Here is a 15417-nt window from a genome sequence, read left to right as displayed (position 1 = left end):
GATAGAGGTACAACAGAGAAATCTGTCAAAAGATGCAAATGCTTCCAAAAAAGTCTAACTTTTCTATTAAATAGATGCATGTTAAAAATTCAGTAGAGTACAACAGCTACTGTCTCTCAAGTCATCCAGGAAAAAAGCTGTAAATATTCCCAGCCTGCATTAAGAACAAAGCCAAACCCTTGGCAGGAATGCTCCTAGGCAATCAGTGCAATATATGAAAAAGAAAGTCTAAACATCTAAGTGTCTCCATCACACACTCTTCAACAGGAGAACACTTAAGAGTTTTACATATGCATAGAACAGTCTGGGTCTCAGAGGAATAGTGTAGCTTTGTTTGTGCCTAAAATCACATCTAATAGCATGGGAGAGATTCAGATGCAAAATTTAGTCTTTATTTTCAAGCACTGGCAGAGGGATTAGATATTACTGTACACCTGATTACACAGGATGCATGCATCACTGCTAACTGGTCTTTCAATATGGGTGACATGTCTCATGTTTACCATAGATAACAAAAAAGAAGATATTGAACTTAGCTCAAAAGAAAGTGAGAGTGTTGGCTGGTTTGTATGGCAGGGCATATCACCATGTAATTCCTTTTGTAGAAATGACAGACTGATGGACTAACAAGAACACGCATTACTGACATATGTAATTTCACCCCTGCTTGAAAGGCCGTTGCTTAAAAGGGAAACGAAAGCCTCAAACTGCTGAATGAGGATGGAAAAAAAAATGGACAAAAATAACATCCACGGTCTCAGGGATGCTATCATGTGGTTTTCCCTTTGGCTAAGGAGTCATACTGATTTATAACATTCTCTGAAAGGATCTGATCAAAATCCTTTTCATCTGCCTTCATATGGCTCCTAGAACACATTGGGGCATTTATAAACACTACATTGGGGCATTTATAAACACTACAAGGTGCATGTCCACAGGACTCCACAGCAACAGCATGCCCCCCTCACAGCGGCATCAATAACTACTATTAAACAATTCTTTTTAACTCATCTGATGCTAACAAGCATAACCCAGCTCCCACTGTGGTCAGTAACAATTTCACAACCAACTTCTATAGCACCAAAATTAAACTGTCCACAAATACAGACTTATAAATGTTATTAACTATTGTTAGTATAGTAACGACAGTCAGCTCTTTCCAAGGCCCTGCCACACTAGATATTATACAGCTACCTCACAGCAAAGTCAATACCCAATTTGAAGGGAAGGGCAGAAATCAAGGGTAGATGGGCAGGTTTCCACTCTGGAACTGAAGGCAGCCTGGGTCAGTAAAAGGATGGGAGAAAAGGACCAAGGGGGTAACCTGGAGGGAGGAAGAACCAGTGTATCAGGTAATAGTAAGGTGCAAGGGCAGGAGAGGGAAAGCAGAAAAGCTACCCAATATAGACCATGTGTTCACCCTTCCCTATCAGACAAAGCACAAGAGCTGGAGCATCTCATGGTCATCACTGAGAGCGCCCAGGGACTGATCAGAAAAAAAAAAAAAAAAAAGGCAGGGGGAAGGCAATTTTCTAGAGGAAAGACAAAAGGTTCACAGCATCAGGCTCACACTCCCTGAACATGGGATATAACCAAGTACTCCTTAGAGCTCTACTTGCTGTTAAACAACAAAATCACTGTGACCTACAGAACATGAACTACTACTTTTTTCTATTCCTGAATAACAGAACAATTACCTCCATTAGTTTAGATTATGTTTTTTAATTGCTGTTGTTTATTTGATTATCCACCGCTGTAAACTTACATCACAGATAGCACCTCACTGCTGTAGGTTATCACAACAAGAACCTTTGCTGGAGACATTTGCGCATATCAGCTTCTAGGCTGTTTTTTCAATCTTCTGGAGAAATCCCATTAGACATGAGACTCATCGGAACACGAGTTAACAGCATTTTTACAGTGCAAATTGTGACCATTCTGGTTGCAGTGATATGAAAAATAGGTAATTTATTAAAAATTTAAAATAGGTATATTACGCAAGAAAAACATTCAACTCTGATATCTGGTTCTCTCTGCCTTGTTTTCCAGCCAAGAAGGAGAGAGGAGGACTGTTTTACCTTTAGTATTTTAGTGCATTCTAGGTTAACAATCTAACTGCTCTTATATTGTTTTATTTGGCATTTATAGGATACCTACATGGTTGTTAGGAGTACATATGTCGACACATGCTTAGAAGAATTTCAGTAAGGCAGATCTGACTTAAGTGTTTGTTTTTGTACACTGAAGTTTATGATCCAGGATGGCCAAACTGAAAAAGTTTATTAGAGCAACAATGCTGACTGAACAACATAAAAAATAGACAATAATAAAGCAATTAAGCATGAGAGGGCTACATCTATTGAAGAAATAACCTACAGGGTCTGTGAAAGCAAAGTAGGGTAGAGTTTCTTATATGCTGTCAAGAGCCATTAGTGGAGCACTGCAGTAACATAGTGACCCCATGATCAACATGTCTGAAGAGAAGTTCATTCCCTGCACTGCTATAAAGTGCTTACAGCATGATGCAAAATAATTTTCTCTGTCTTTTAAAGGGAAAAATGCATCCCTTCTCCTTACTTACAGGATGCTGTTCAAAAGTCATTATGAGCTTACTGTTTGTGTTCTGCAATGCTATTTAAAGTACAAATAGACAGGTACAGATTTACAAGTGCTATCTGTTGAAATTTAGATCAGCTTCCCTTGGAAATTGATCTGTAAATGATTACGTTTCTCATCGTTCTCTCCCAGATAGCTCATTACACTATGAAGTTCTATGATTTTGTTGTTCGCAGTGCAAACTGTTTCTCAGATAGACACTGGATTGAAGACGTGAAAAGTGTACTCTTCTCCCTCTGCCCTTTTTTCCCCTCCAGGGGAGCTGTTCCAAACTTACATAGTGGTGAACAGGCTCTGCTGACTAGTAAGAACTGCACTTTAACTAAATTTCAAACAGTTGGAATGAAACTTATTACTTAACCACTTTTAAGATGCTTACATCTAACATACCAGTATAGCACTATTTATCTACAAGCAACACAAATTTTGCTTCAAAACAAACATGGATTAAAATAAACTTCCGAAATATCCACAAATGCTGATCTCCCTCTCACCGTTGGTTTTTCACTCTTATTGAAATACATACTTGGTACTCCCTACAGTTATTGAAGGGAAAGCATTTCATTTGCACACAATAGCATCCTGCGTGCTGGAGAGAATTTTCTGGATTGCCTGCCTTAGTATGAGTTTTCATTTCAAGAAAAACACCCAGAGAATGTAGACTTCACAAAACAGCTATCTATACTTTGCCATCCTCATCAAAAGACAGCACATGCCGTGGCCCCACTCTGACTGGCTTTTGTCCTAATGCACATTCCCTGATCTTGTGAGTCGACCTTCAGAGCCGCCCCAGGGGCAAGAGCCTCCTTTAAAGAAAAGAGCAGTAGAACCAAACAGGCACAATGACAGGCCAAAGCTCTTTGAAGATAGCCAGCTAGCTAGAAAACACTCCTTACAAATTATTCAGGGGTTGAAAAACCTTCAGAGTTAGCAAATTGGCTAGAAAAGCAGCTCTGCCACACTGGAATACCCTCTGCCAGGAATCTTCTCTGTACTGAGATTTTGGCTAAGTGGGAAAGTCGGCTACTGTGTAACAGAGTGCTCTCATGTTGCACTTATTTGAGAACTCAGTCGGTATATATTATTTATAACGTATTCTATCTCAACTTAATCAGTGTGATTTCCACGTGAAATGGAACATCTCCCACCATATTGCAGTGTTACTACATTTCACGTTTCTGTGAGATATATAAAACCAATGTAGGTTGTCTTTATCATTCATTGAGGGTTTCAACTGATGCACGTGGTTGACCTCAACTGTTTTCTAGAGCTACAAGAAATTATCTATAGACATACTTTATGCATGTGATAGGGTCATTTATTACGCTACAATTCAAAAAGTATATATCATATGCTGTACTGACTAGTTCTGTAATGGTTTGAATTAGGAGGTCACTGGGTACTTGGCAAGAATCTGTAATGCCATCTGATGACTTGTCGATTCAATGTCATGGTACCAGGTGGCGCTCTCAGTAAGCATTCAATCACAGTGAATCGCTTCCTTGAAAAACAGTCATTTCCCCTCATAACAAACTCTGCTGTCAGTGATGTCTAACAGTCCACAAGCATGTACAAAGTACAGCTATAAAGTTGTTCACATTAACAGGCAAGGTGGCCTAGAACATCAAACTCTAAGAGGAGAAATATTTAGGAATATTGAATCTAACATACTGAACCCCTTAAAGCCCATTAGTTGTCAGACCAGCTGTCTTCTTATGCTTCTTTCAGTAATGCTTTAAATGTCTTTTCTTACAGCTGGTTTTCACTGAGTGTCACTTATCAGACCATTAGTTGATTTGAGCAAATTAAATGATCTGTTGACAGAATAGCTGTTTATTTCATTCATTTCCACTAAAAGCTTTCATGCAACAGCTCTTTCTGCCTTTCTCCATTGCTTCCTTTAGAGGTAGTAATTTATAATGTGAAAGTCATTGTGTTCGGCAGCTAGATGGTTGGGTTTTTGTTTTCTATAGCTAGGAAAAGAGAAACACTACTATTATAAAGGTTCAAGAACTGAAAATACTAATAAACACATGTGGGCAAATGATTTTTAAAAGTCAATGGCCCAAAAAAAAGAAAAAATAAATTGTTTTTGAAAATACTACTACTTTTCTATCAGTACCATCATATTTCACTGAGCTTACCCAGATAACTTTTTACCCACACTGCTTATTTGTTTTTAAACTCATGCTATAAAACACATAAAACCTAAAATATGATCACAGAATCACAGGATGGTTTGGGTTGGAAGGGACCTTAAAGATCATCAAGTTCCAACCCTCACAATGCCTAAGAACAAACACTGAAAGGCTCTTAAAATGTGCACACTACTTAAGAAAATTCCAGTTAAATCACATTACTACTTTTTTACTGAGAACTGACAACATGTTTCACAAAAGCATTCACAAAGATTCATTTCATGCGTGCCCAGGAATGATAAAGAAGTATCTCTGGAATTATATGTACCAACTTTCAGTTGGGATCTTGTGTGTAACTGTTTTTAACTTCTGTTGTAACACCCACCGGGCTTACATTTACACCTGCAAAAAGCTACTGCTGAGAACATGAAGCAAACTGAAGATCAAATTCAGCTTCCAGTTCAATACAAGAGGAACCCAGCTGACAGCAGTAAATACCAAAATCAGTATGGAAGCCAAGGTCCTTATGCACACTGAAGATTTTTTTTTTCCATAAAATAGCACTGTGTCAAGGGAGGTTATAACTAGTAGTACACATGCAAGGAGATGAGGTTCTGACTGCATTTAGCTCAATGGTGTCAAAACAGTCACTAATTTCTGCAGAGGCATGACTTCAACCTCCATTTCCAAGCAGACAAAACACTGTATCAACAGATGTGAGCAGTCAGCTAGCACATGTTCTCTGCTTTGTACAGTGATCCTACAGAAAAATATCACAGAAAACAAACACATATATTTAAGGTAAACTCGCCGTTTTACAATCTGGATTAAAAGTTTTCAAACTGATATTTTCTAACTTTAAATGTAGCTTTTTTCTCAGAATACTTAAGCAAAGGGCTACCGCAGAAAGCAAATTCAGGTTGCAGAAACAAATTTGTGAACAAGCCAATGTCAGAGACCAAGAAACTTAGCTTTAAAAAGAACATAGACTAGCCACTTAAAGAACATTTAAGTATACGAGACAGAAAACTGCAGTGGTTCATCCCGTGGCAGCCACACTACCATTCCTCACTGTGGGAAGAAGTTAGAGTTGTCCTGCTGTCAAATCAGGGTTTTCACTCCACAGTTATCACATGCTTGCCAAAATCACTCCAAGCCCTAAGTATGAGTAAACCCTGGGATCAACATGGAGTGTGAATCACACATTTGAACCACCGCACAGCCACCTGAGCTTTCAGAAGACAAAATAAACTCCAGGGAATAAAATGAGAAAGTCCAAAACACCCAGTCAGTTGGAGGAGGGAGACCCTAAAGGCATCCCTCAGGAAGGTGCTGCCTCCAGGCTCTGATGCTTTTCCTAGAAAGGGTAAGAGCAGCTCAACTGCCTTTTCCATGGAAAGAGGAAATTACAGACAGCCATTCCCCATCTGGAGACAGCCAACACAATACATGACACAGCTGGGCTTATTTTCTACATGCCTTGAGGACATCTTACAACAAACTCCAGTAACACTACTTGAACCCTCCAATTCTTGATGTTTTTGCTAGAGGGAAGGCCCTGTCCCTAAATTCATCAATACTTATTTTCAATCACTTAAAGTCTGAGTCCCACAAGAGTCTGCTTCCAGACTGAAAAACAAACATTCTTCTTCTGTTCAGTAAGAAAGACATTTAGCTCTTTTCTTCTTCCCCCTCATGTATTTTAGTCAGTGATTTCACCGAAGTATGTAGAGTCTAAAAACATGTATATTCTAGCTAAAGCATTTATATAGTCGTTTATATTTACATTCTTATCCCTCCTTTCTTTTTTTTTTTAACTCACAATTTAAGAATGTGAATGAACACATGACAAATTCATCCCCACCAACAACTTATGCACACAACTCCGACATTCTTGGATAAACCAAAGAAAGTCTTTAGAAATATTTCTAATATGAGTTGTTACATTACATGCACGCAAGTACCCTGACATTGAGAATCAATCTTCTGAGTTGTCTAAGTATGAGTACTTTAGAAAAACAAAATAGTAGGTTTGGTTTTATTTATAGTCTGTAACAGCACATTTGTCTGTGTTTTAGTTATGTTCTTTGGTGATTCAGCAAAGCATTATGCACTTCGAGGTGTTCGCTTCCTATTGAGAATTTTATTTCTTCAAGCTGACAAACCACAATGGACGTGCTAGCATTTAACACATCCTACCGTCACAAATACAGTGAGTTGAACTGCAACCTATATTTGCTCTATCTATAATTGCACTTGTAACACGATCTATATCCCCACGAAGATTAGTATTCTTTACTGAGTTGGCTGTATTTAAGAGATCTACTAAAAAGCAAAAATTTGATGCTCATGTAGGTACTATTCAGGAAAGACCTCAGGCTATATTTGCACTGGACAATCATGCAACATGAAGAGCAGGACTTCAGGAATGAAACATTTAGAGCCAGAAACGCTGTGTCCCCACAATGTACACATTTTGGGATCTTTACATCACAGTAGCACTAGTCCGATACAAAGAACTAGCTATCTGTAAGATGCTGCCGCCCCTGGAGCTGAGCTTCTCATTTAACGTCTCTTTTTCTTTTTCCAATTAAAGCCAATAAGTGGATTCCAAGATTGCTCTGTGATGCAAGACCAATGTGTGGTAAATGGGGTTCACTGAGAGAATTGTTTCAAAATCACTCTCCTCCTCCCGACACAAATGCTAATGTAGACAGTGTCACATACATGTATGCAATCACTCATCAATACCTCTCAAGCTGTCTTTATAAGGTACCAAAACTCCTGCTGTGACAAATAAAAGGTCTTTATAGGGAGCTTAATCGGTCTTGAATCAATAGTAGTTAATAAAATTATGACTTCTGATCAGAATTCTAAGTGAACCTTAAGGTCTTCTGATGACAGCCAAAACTATTCAAATAATACGCCCCCACCTTGCTGTCAGCTGATCTGAAACATGACCATTTGCCACAGCACAAGTAGTTTGTAATTACTCACAGCTGTTATGTCACTAAAATGATACAATTTATGTATTCTATAAAATGCACTCAACTCTCCTGACTTTTGCTTCACTTTCGGTAAATTACAGAAAAGGATGAAGAAATAAAAGATGCTCTGTATTTCTCCTCTTTTTCCATGTGCTGTTCTACACAAAGTATTAGTTTTGAAGCCTTCTGACAGAAAACACACACAGTATCTAACCATGCAATTTTTAGGCACTTGAAATAATCTACCTCTTACACATTACAATTAAACTAGAATGATTTTTCCATGATACTTCCAGAACAGATTTGATAAACACACAAAAACCATCATACTGAACTTAAGAGCTGCCTTAGTGTGCTGTTAACATTTTAAGTAACATTCTTCGCTTGCTTTTTCTCCATTCTGTTGGCAGTACTTCATGATCCTACACGATAAATAATAGAAATAAAACTGTACATTTTACACTAACATTTACACCATAAACATACAACCAGCTGTTTTTGAGGTTCAGAGGATTCTGGATCCAACAACCTCGTTTCCAAGCACTCCAAGTGCTTTTATACTCAATTACACTGTTGCCAAACATGCATCAATGCATAGTACAGGAACAGTAGCAATCATGCCTATGTTTCTGGAGATAAAATATGAGGAAAAAAGGTTCTGTTTGTCATCTGCACAAAAAGTCTCAACAAGTAACAGGATTTCCACACATCCCTATCCCCTTTTAACTGGAAAGAAATGCATACTAAGACCTCAAGAGATGAAATAAAAAGATTACATCTATGTCCAGGAAACATGGTTTCATTTCTTTCATCCTACCCAATGACATCAAGTTTGATATATATTTTGTATTTCAACATCAGAAGTTAATTTCAAACAAATAAGTTATGATTACCTGCATGACTCATGCAATTTCCTTAGTGATTTACTGAACAAACATGGGTTCACAGAATCACAGAATCAACTAGGTTGGAAAGGACCTAGATCATCTAGTCCAACCGTTAACCTAGCACTGACAGTTCCCAACTACATCCTCAGCTCTATGTCGACCCGACTCTTAAACACCTCCAGGGATGGGGACTCCACCACCTCCCTGGGCAGCCCATTCCAACGCCCAACAACCCCTTCTGTAAAGCAATGCTTCCTAATATCTAGACTAAAATGGTTTGATTGAAAGAGAAATAAACATTTCTAGAATACACTCTTTTTCTTGAGAGGCAACCCATCATAGATATTAGGAAAAAGTAAAGGGGGAAAAAAGATCATGTCAGCACAATATTATGGGTCATATACAACACAATCTCATGCTTCAGTGAGTTTTCAACACAGGAAAGAGGGATATTATAAAGCGCTTAATTCACAAGATTTTCAAGTCAGCTACAGTGGTTGCTTTGAATGTTTCTAAAGGAACAAGCTGTAACCAGTGCTTTTATACAGTTTCAATAACACACATTTCAAAGGCAAAAAGGCCCAGCCATCTAACTGCTTTCACAGCCAATACTAAGTGTAGAAAAATCTAAACAAGTTCTGTTCTACTAGGCATGGATTTCATCTGATGTGCTGGTTGTAGCTCTCACACAACTGAGAACAGGAACATCAGCTGCTTTGTTCTCTTTGTGTTGTGTTTGTGGAAACCCTTCCCCCCTCCCCCCCCCCCCCCCCAATCAGTGGAGCAATGATGAACCCTTAGCTTACTCACATCCCTAATTTCCATCAGCAGACTCCACCTAATTCTTTGAAGCGTCTAAACACTTTTGATGCTGGCACTGACACCCACAAGAATTTGACAGTATCCTGTTCCATTCGTCATGAAATCCAAATCCAATTTTACAGGGTACCTATGTCTTCAGATACATCTGTGCAGCTGTAATCTTCTCTCTACCCCATCACCCAAAGCCTCTCTCAAAAGATCAGCCTCAAGGTATTCACACAGTAACCGAGAGACTTTCTCTGGGACACAAAAAGGAGTTCCTGAGTATGGCATAATTTCCTAAGGCCTTTGTAAATACAAACTATGATATCCACAGAGCCCTTTATCACCTTGAATAAACAAGTAATACTTAAGGCATACCAGAGTATAGGTGAGGGCTAGATAGGGTAAACATACACCTGTGTAAAGAAGTTGAGACCTGTCTGCCTGCTGAGTTCATCTGATCATAAGACTTGCATTGGATTACAGGTGAATTCTTATTTATGAGAGCATAAAGAATTCACCAGTACTGCCAAATTCCATCAGTAGCCTGCTGTTATCTTACCCTAAAGCCCCCACTCATTTTTTAAAACTATTTTACACCTCATACACCTTATTTCTCACATAAATGTTTCTGGATCAAGTTTTTGAATGGAACTGGTTAATAAGCAAATATATGCAACACTTCTGTCATGCCAGGTTCATTTTAGAAAATTAACCTCCCAGATCAACTTGACATATGGATGACCTGCAAAAGCCTATATGAAATGGAGAGAAAATAGCAATCACAGCTAATAAAGCCACACAGAGTGACCAAGCACAGCTGAGAGAGATTTTTTTTTTTTTCTCCAGGTATAGTAAAGTGCAGATTCTGAGACTGGATGGTTTTTAATCCTCCTCCTCCCACTCTATATAAGAAAAGAAGGAGACATTTTACCCTGCTTTTTTTGGGCTAGGTTTTTTTGTTGGTTTTTGTTTGATTGATTTTGCTCTGATTTTCTGTTTTTTGGTGTTGGGTGGTGGTTTTTTGTTTGGCATGTTTCAGGTTTTTAGTTCTTGTTGGTGGTGTTTTTTGTAAAAATAGGATAGGCTGGCTGTATATCCAGAAAGGACAAACAGAAAATCATCTTTGTGGCAGAAGTTGATTTCTAAGGGTCCAGACATACCAACAGAGCTTCCACTGGCATCAGGTGAGAGCACTGACACTGTTCACAACATCTCCTAGATGTAATATCCCTGTCACTGTGACATGCAGAACTGCTGCTAATCCTTAAATAAAGGGCCAAGCCTTGCTGTGAACGATGCTAGAGCAAAGTAAGCATTACAAAAAGCAAGATCACACTCATTCAGCTTCTGTAAAGTTTTCTTAGATCCTTTTTCATCTCCCATTTCTGCAATAACCCTGAAGTTCTAGAGCAAGCAACCCCATCAAGTAGCATTAACTCCTGCTGCACTGAGGACCACAATGGCAGATAATATCATCCTGACAATGACGTCACATGTGTGCAGTGATTTTTGAGGTGGTCCACAAAGCCTTATATAGCCTTATGTGGATGGACTGAGAGAAGCTAGTCTTCCTTTTGTAAGGAATCCCAAGGACTTAACTAAATTGCTTATTGGCTCGGAGAGACCTAAATTGCTATTGTCACATGGTGCCATTCAAAGGAGGATGGGAAGTCATATGATGACTCCTGCTGCGTCTGTCATTCATCCAACTTGCATGAATTGGAAGCAAGTCCACAGCTTGCACTGCCTTCATCAGAAAAGGAGGATCAAGTTCTAGATATCACAGACTGAACGGAGAAGCGCAGAAACCACACAAGTGTCTCTCTCACTAAGCACAGACGGCATCCTGCAATGTAAGCATTTTTTGGCAGCAGTTCCAGCTTTCCAGAGAGGCAATGTTTTCTTCGAGTAGGCTGCTCTCCTCAGCAAACAGCATACATGGTCTCAGAGCCCAAGTGCTACCCCTAAAAACATACAGTATCGTCTACAGCCCTACTAATAATACAGGTGGCACTGTCAAGATTTTTAAAAAAAAAAAAAAAAAAAAAAAAAAAGAGGCAAACATGATCTCGTAAGGGAATACTTTCTCTCTGTTGGTTTATTAGGTACACAATAGTAAAAAACAAAAATGTCTTTTGTGTGCATTTATGATTGCAGCCAACAGGTTTATGTTCTGAATCACTATTTGAAATGCATTCCCACATTGAAGTGTATTAAGAAAACATTATGGGGTCTCCTGTAAACCAGCAAACTGCAGAGTTGAGACTGAAATTGCACACGATATACTTCATTATATCTAGGTATGTACTGAATAGCTTGTAATAATACTGTTCCAAAAACTTTTGATACATAACCAGAGGCTGTTTTGGAGGCCTAGAAAATGGATCACTGCAGGAGGCCTGGGAACTTGGAAACTGAGACCAGCTGTCTTCATTTGGACCTCATGCTTACTCTTTATTTTTTATTTTAATTTTAAAGGCTAGCCCATAATTTATCTGCCTTCATTTTTCAGAACCCCACGTGTAACCTGCTAAGCAGAGTGCTAAAACCTTACTAGTGTTTTCTGAATCCAAGCTCTGCCTACGACAGCTGTGGTGGCTCCAGTCTGTTGTTTCAACATCCCCTGTGACAGCAGAATAAGAATACACAGCACAAGGGCAGAGAGGGGGATCAAACTAGTTCCAACACATAAACACATGCCTCAGAGCATCAGAAAAAGAAAACAAACAAACAACAACAACAACAACAAAATCACCCCCAAAACTCTTTTGGTTTAGTAAATCCAAGGAGTTGGGGGGGGGGGAAAAAAAAAAAAAAAAAAAAAAATCATTTTTAAGCATATGAACCTATTCTACCTTTTTTCTGTCCAGGTTTCTCAGGTTTGATTTTACCCAAGGAGGGGATTCTCTAGCAGAAGCTTCCAGGAGTTCCCCAGACTTCACTGGACCCAGTTTCAGTGTTCAGTGAATGCTACTGCACTGTGTCCACAAGACTGAGAAGCCTACTACTGACCTCAACTCTTTCTAGTGCCCTCCTTAGGCCCTCAATGGTAACAGAGAAGCACATTTCATTTCTCACCCACAGATGTACACAGCACCGGTCAGCACCGTGAAGGGACTGGAATGAATCCGTAGGGAGGTCTCAGCCAGTCCAAAGTACTGGGCTCAGCCCTGCTGCCTTTACATAAAGTCAGAAATATCTGTCAGTATAAACCGACAGCCCTTTTCTGCGCTGAAAGGGCTCTGCGTAACTCAGTAGTGCCCCCATCTGTAAAATGAAAACGTTACATTTCCTTTACAGGATGGTCTGAAAACTAAAGCCAGAAAGAGAATTACAATAGGAAGTTACGATTAGGATCTGCGCCTTTTTTGCCATTTTGTTTTGTTTTTGTTTTTTTTTTTAAACATTATGGTAAATATACTGGAATCAATTGCAGAGTGCTTCCATTTTCAAGGCTAAACCACCACAGCACTGTTCCACCCTATCTCACTTCTGCCATACATTTAACACTTTGTGTGCTACTTCTCCCACAGAAATCCCTAAATATCCCAAGAAGTATACAGTTTCCAGAATATTTGTCAGGCAGCTGAAACCACAAGGTGTTAGAAGCTTCCTGAGGAAACTTGCTCACATATGTTGTGGAACCACATTTCAGGCAGCATTTCCTCTGCAAATTCTGGAGATTAATTAGCCCGCCATAAAAGAATTAATATCAACCCTAGAATTATGGGATGGAGGGGAGTTATGATTCTACTCCAGTTAGGAGAGTTGAAGGAAAGCAAAAAAATCACTGCTGTATGCCTGATGAACTTCCTAAGCAAGCAGAACCAGGAAATAAGATCACTATCAGTTTTGACTTCCAGAATGCCCATGAGCTGCCTTTGCAGTCACTTTTATTATTTTTCTTTAACATGAGAGGCAACCTAACAGAGAAATCCAGGATCCTGCTGCCCCATAAAGAAGGCAAGAAACAGGACTATTGTATCTAAACACAGCACTAAGACCAGGGTGACCATTCTGGGCTCATTTTCAGTAGACTTATAAAGTTTAAATGGAAGCAGATTGAACTTAAATCATAAAAAACAAAACCTCCCTCCTTGGACTGCATATGGGCACAAACTCTTCTTTGTGCAAAACTAAAGCTATTAAAAAGCCAATGACATAGTACCATTCTCCCTTTAAACTGAAGGATATTAATCTAGTTATATTTACAAGTGGCAAATTAAACTTCCACAACACTGTTCCCTGAGCATACCTACATGAATGTGGTGGAGTAACAAAGCAGGAGAGATTCCTAAGTGGCCTGTGCCAGCATCATTCTGGTCAAGTAAAGCACTGGCAAGCACAGCACCCAGACAGCTTTGCTACCATGTACAAGCTGGGGGAGTCAGGAGGCATATGGCCATATTCATAACACTATTTTAGACCCAATGTTATAACAAGCACCCCATGAAAACTAAGCAGGAAAACTCCAATAGTGCCAATGTTCATGAGCATCAAATATATTCTCGAACAATCAGTCTGCATCTTTCTCTACTTAAAGCACACATGGGAATGCATTTTGCAAGGCAGGAATCTCCAGCTTCTTATTAAACCAAAATACACTTCACTAGATGTTTTTTCTCTTGTATCCTTCAGCTCATGACTTGCCCTTGTAGAATTCTGGGCAGAGTTTGCATATGCTTTGCTTACTTAAAAGAAAAAATCAACAAATTTATGGGTTTCAAGAAATCTCTCCTAAATCAAATACTCTTTTTCAAATGTTCCACCTGAAGTTGTCCTGTAAAATACCTCATTTTCCTATTCAGACTAATTTTTAAGCTGATAAAATGATTGTGATCTCACGGGTACTCACAGAAATTTTTCCAGTACGATTGGCTTCCTCCCTTTCTGCCAGGGCCTGCAAGAAGTTATTTTTCAGTTCTTTTCCTACGCTTGCTAGTGACCTAGGGAAAAAAAAAAAAAAAAAAAGTTATGCTTATTACTATTAATTATTGCCACAGACTTTGGATTCACTGTTGGATTAAGTGTTCTGTAAATATAAGGAAACAGTCCTCACCCTATTGTAGCTAATTTGTCTACTGCCTGTTCTGCTTTTCAAACCCTTAAACTAGTCTTCAAAATTCATCACTAATGCAGATGTAGAATATAATATTAGTTTATCAAAAGCTGACTTCTACTAACACACATTTTCAGTTATATATCCAGAGTAATCTAAGCACTTATATTATATCTCCAGAATTATGGCCAAAGTCATGTTTACATCAAATTTTCATAGTGTACCAGTATAAACTTACACAGATTTAATACCACGTTCTTAAGCCAACAACTAATCAAATGCACCACTACAGAGACTGCTTGGTGTGGTAGGGTCAGTGTAGCTTCTCTATCCTTAAGTACAAAGCATGAAAAGAAGGACCAGTTTTGCTCCACAAAAACTTGCAAAAAAAAAGAAAAAAAAAAAAAAAAAAAACAAAAAACACAAGAAAGGATACCACGCACAAAAAAATTACTTCTTAGCCTTTGAACACAGTGCGCTAGAATTCAAACAGTCATTAAGAACAGAAAACACGTGTCAGATGGACGAGAGCACTGAATATGGGACAAACCGTTCAACAAAAATGTGATACTTCAAAATGGTTTCTACAAACCTCTTAGCCTAATCTAAAGCCCTTCTCTATCTGTAGGGGTCATTGCACTCACTCCAGTGTACATTGCAAGCACAAAAAGGAATCAGAGACTTCCTAAATCCTGCACTGAAGTGGCTTCACAGGGAACTTTTCATCTTTTAATGTCTAAAGTAACAAATACTGACTGGAAAGAGCTCTCGGGCAACCCAAGGCGAAACGGTGCCTCTGAGTGGAGCACAGATCTACTCAAAAGGGGAAGGATTATTATATCCCTCCCTACCTCTGTGGGGTTATTTCAATAATAAGCAGTAGCATTTGTCAATATAAGTAAACAGAATACAGCATCAATAAA

The 15417-nt window shown here is 38.9% G+C and overlaps 1 protein-coding gene across 1 annotated transcript in view; it reads right to left on the bottom strand.

The window, feature by feature from the left end:
• The window catches only part of CFAP299 (cilia and flagella associated protein 299), a 224212-nt gene that overhangs the window by 130364 nt on the left and 78431 nt on the right, over positions 1-15417 (bottom strand). Inside the window, exon 3 of the mRNA XM_074904445.1 lies at positions 14291-14381. Coding sequence (XP_074760546.1) covers positions 14291-14381 — 91 coding nt within the window. The remainder of the gene's footprint in view (positions 1-14290; positions 14382-15417) is intronic.

This window comes from Athene noctua, chromosome 4 (genome assembly GCF_965140245.1).
Source record: "Athene noctua chromosome 4, bAthNoc1.hap1.1, whole genome shotgun sequence".
Classification (NCBI taxonomy): Eukaryota; Metazoa; Chordata; class Aves; order Strigiformes; family Strigidae; genus Athene; species Athene noctua.
This window is presented reverse-complemented; position numbering and strand designations above follow the sequence as displayed.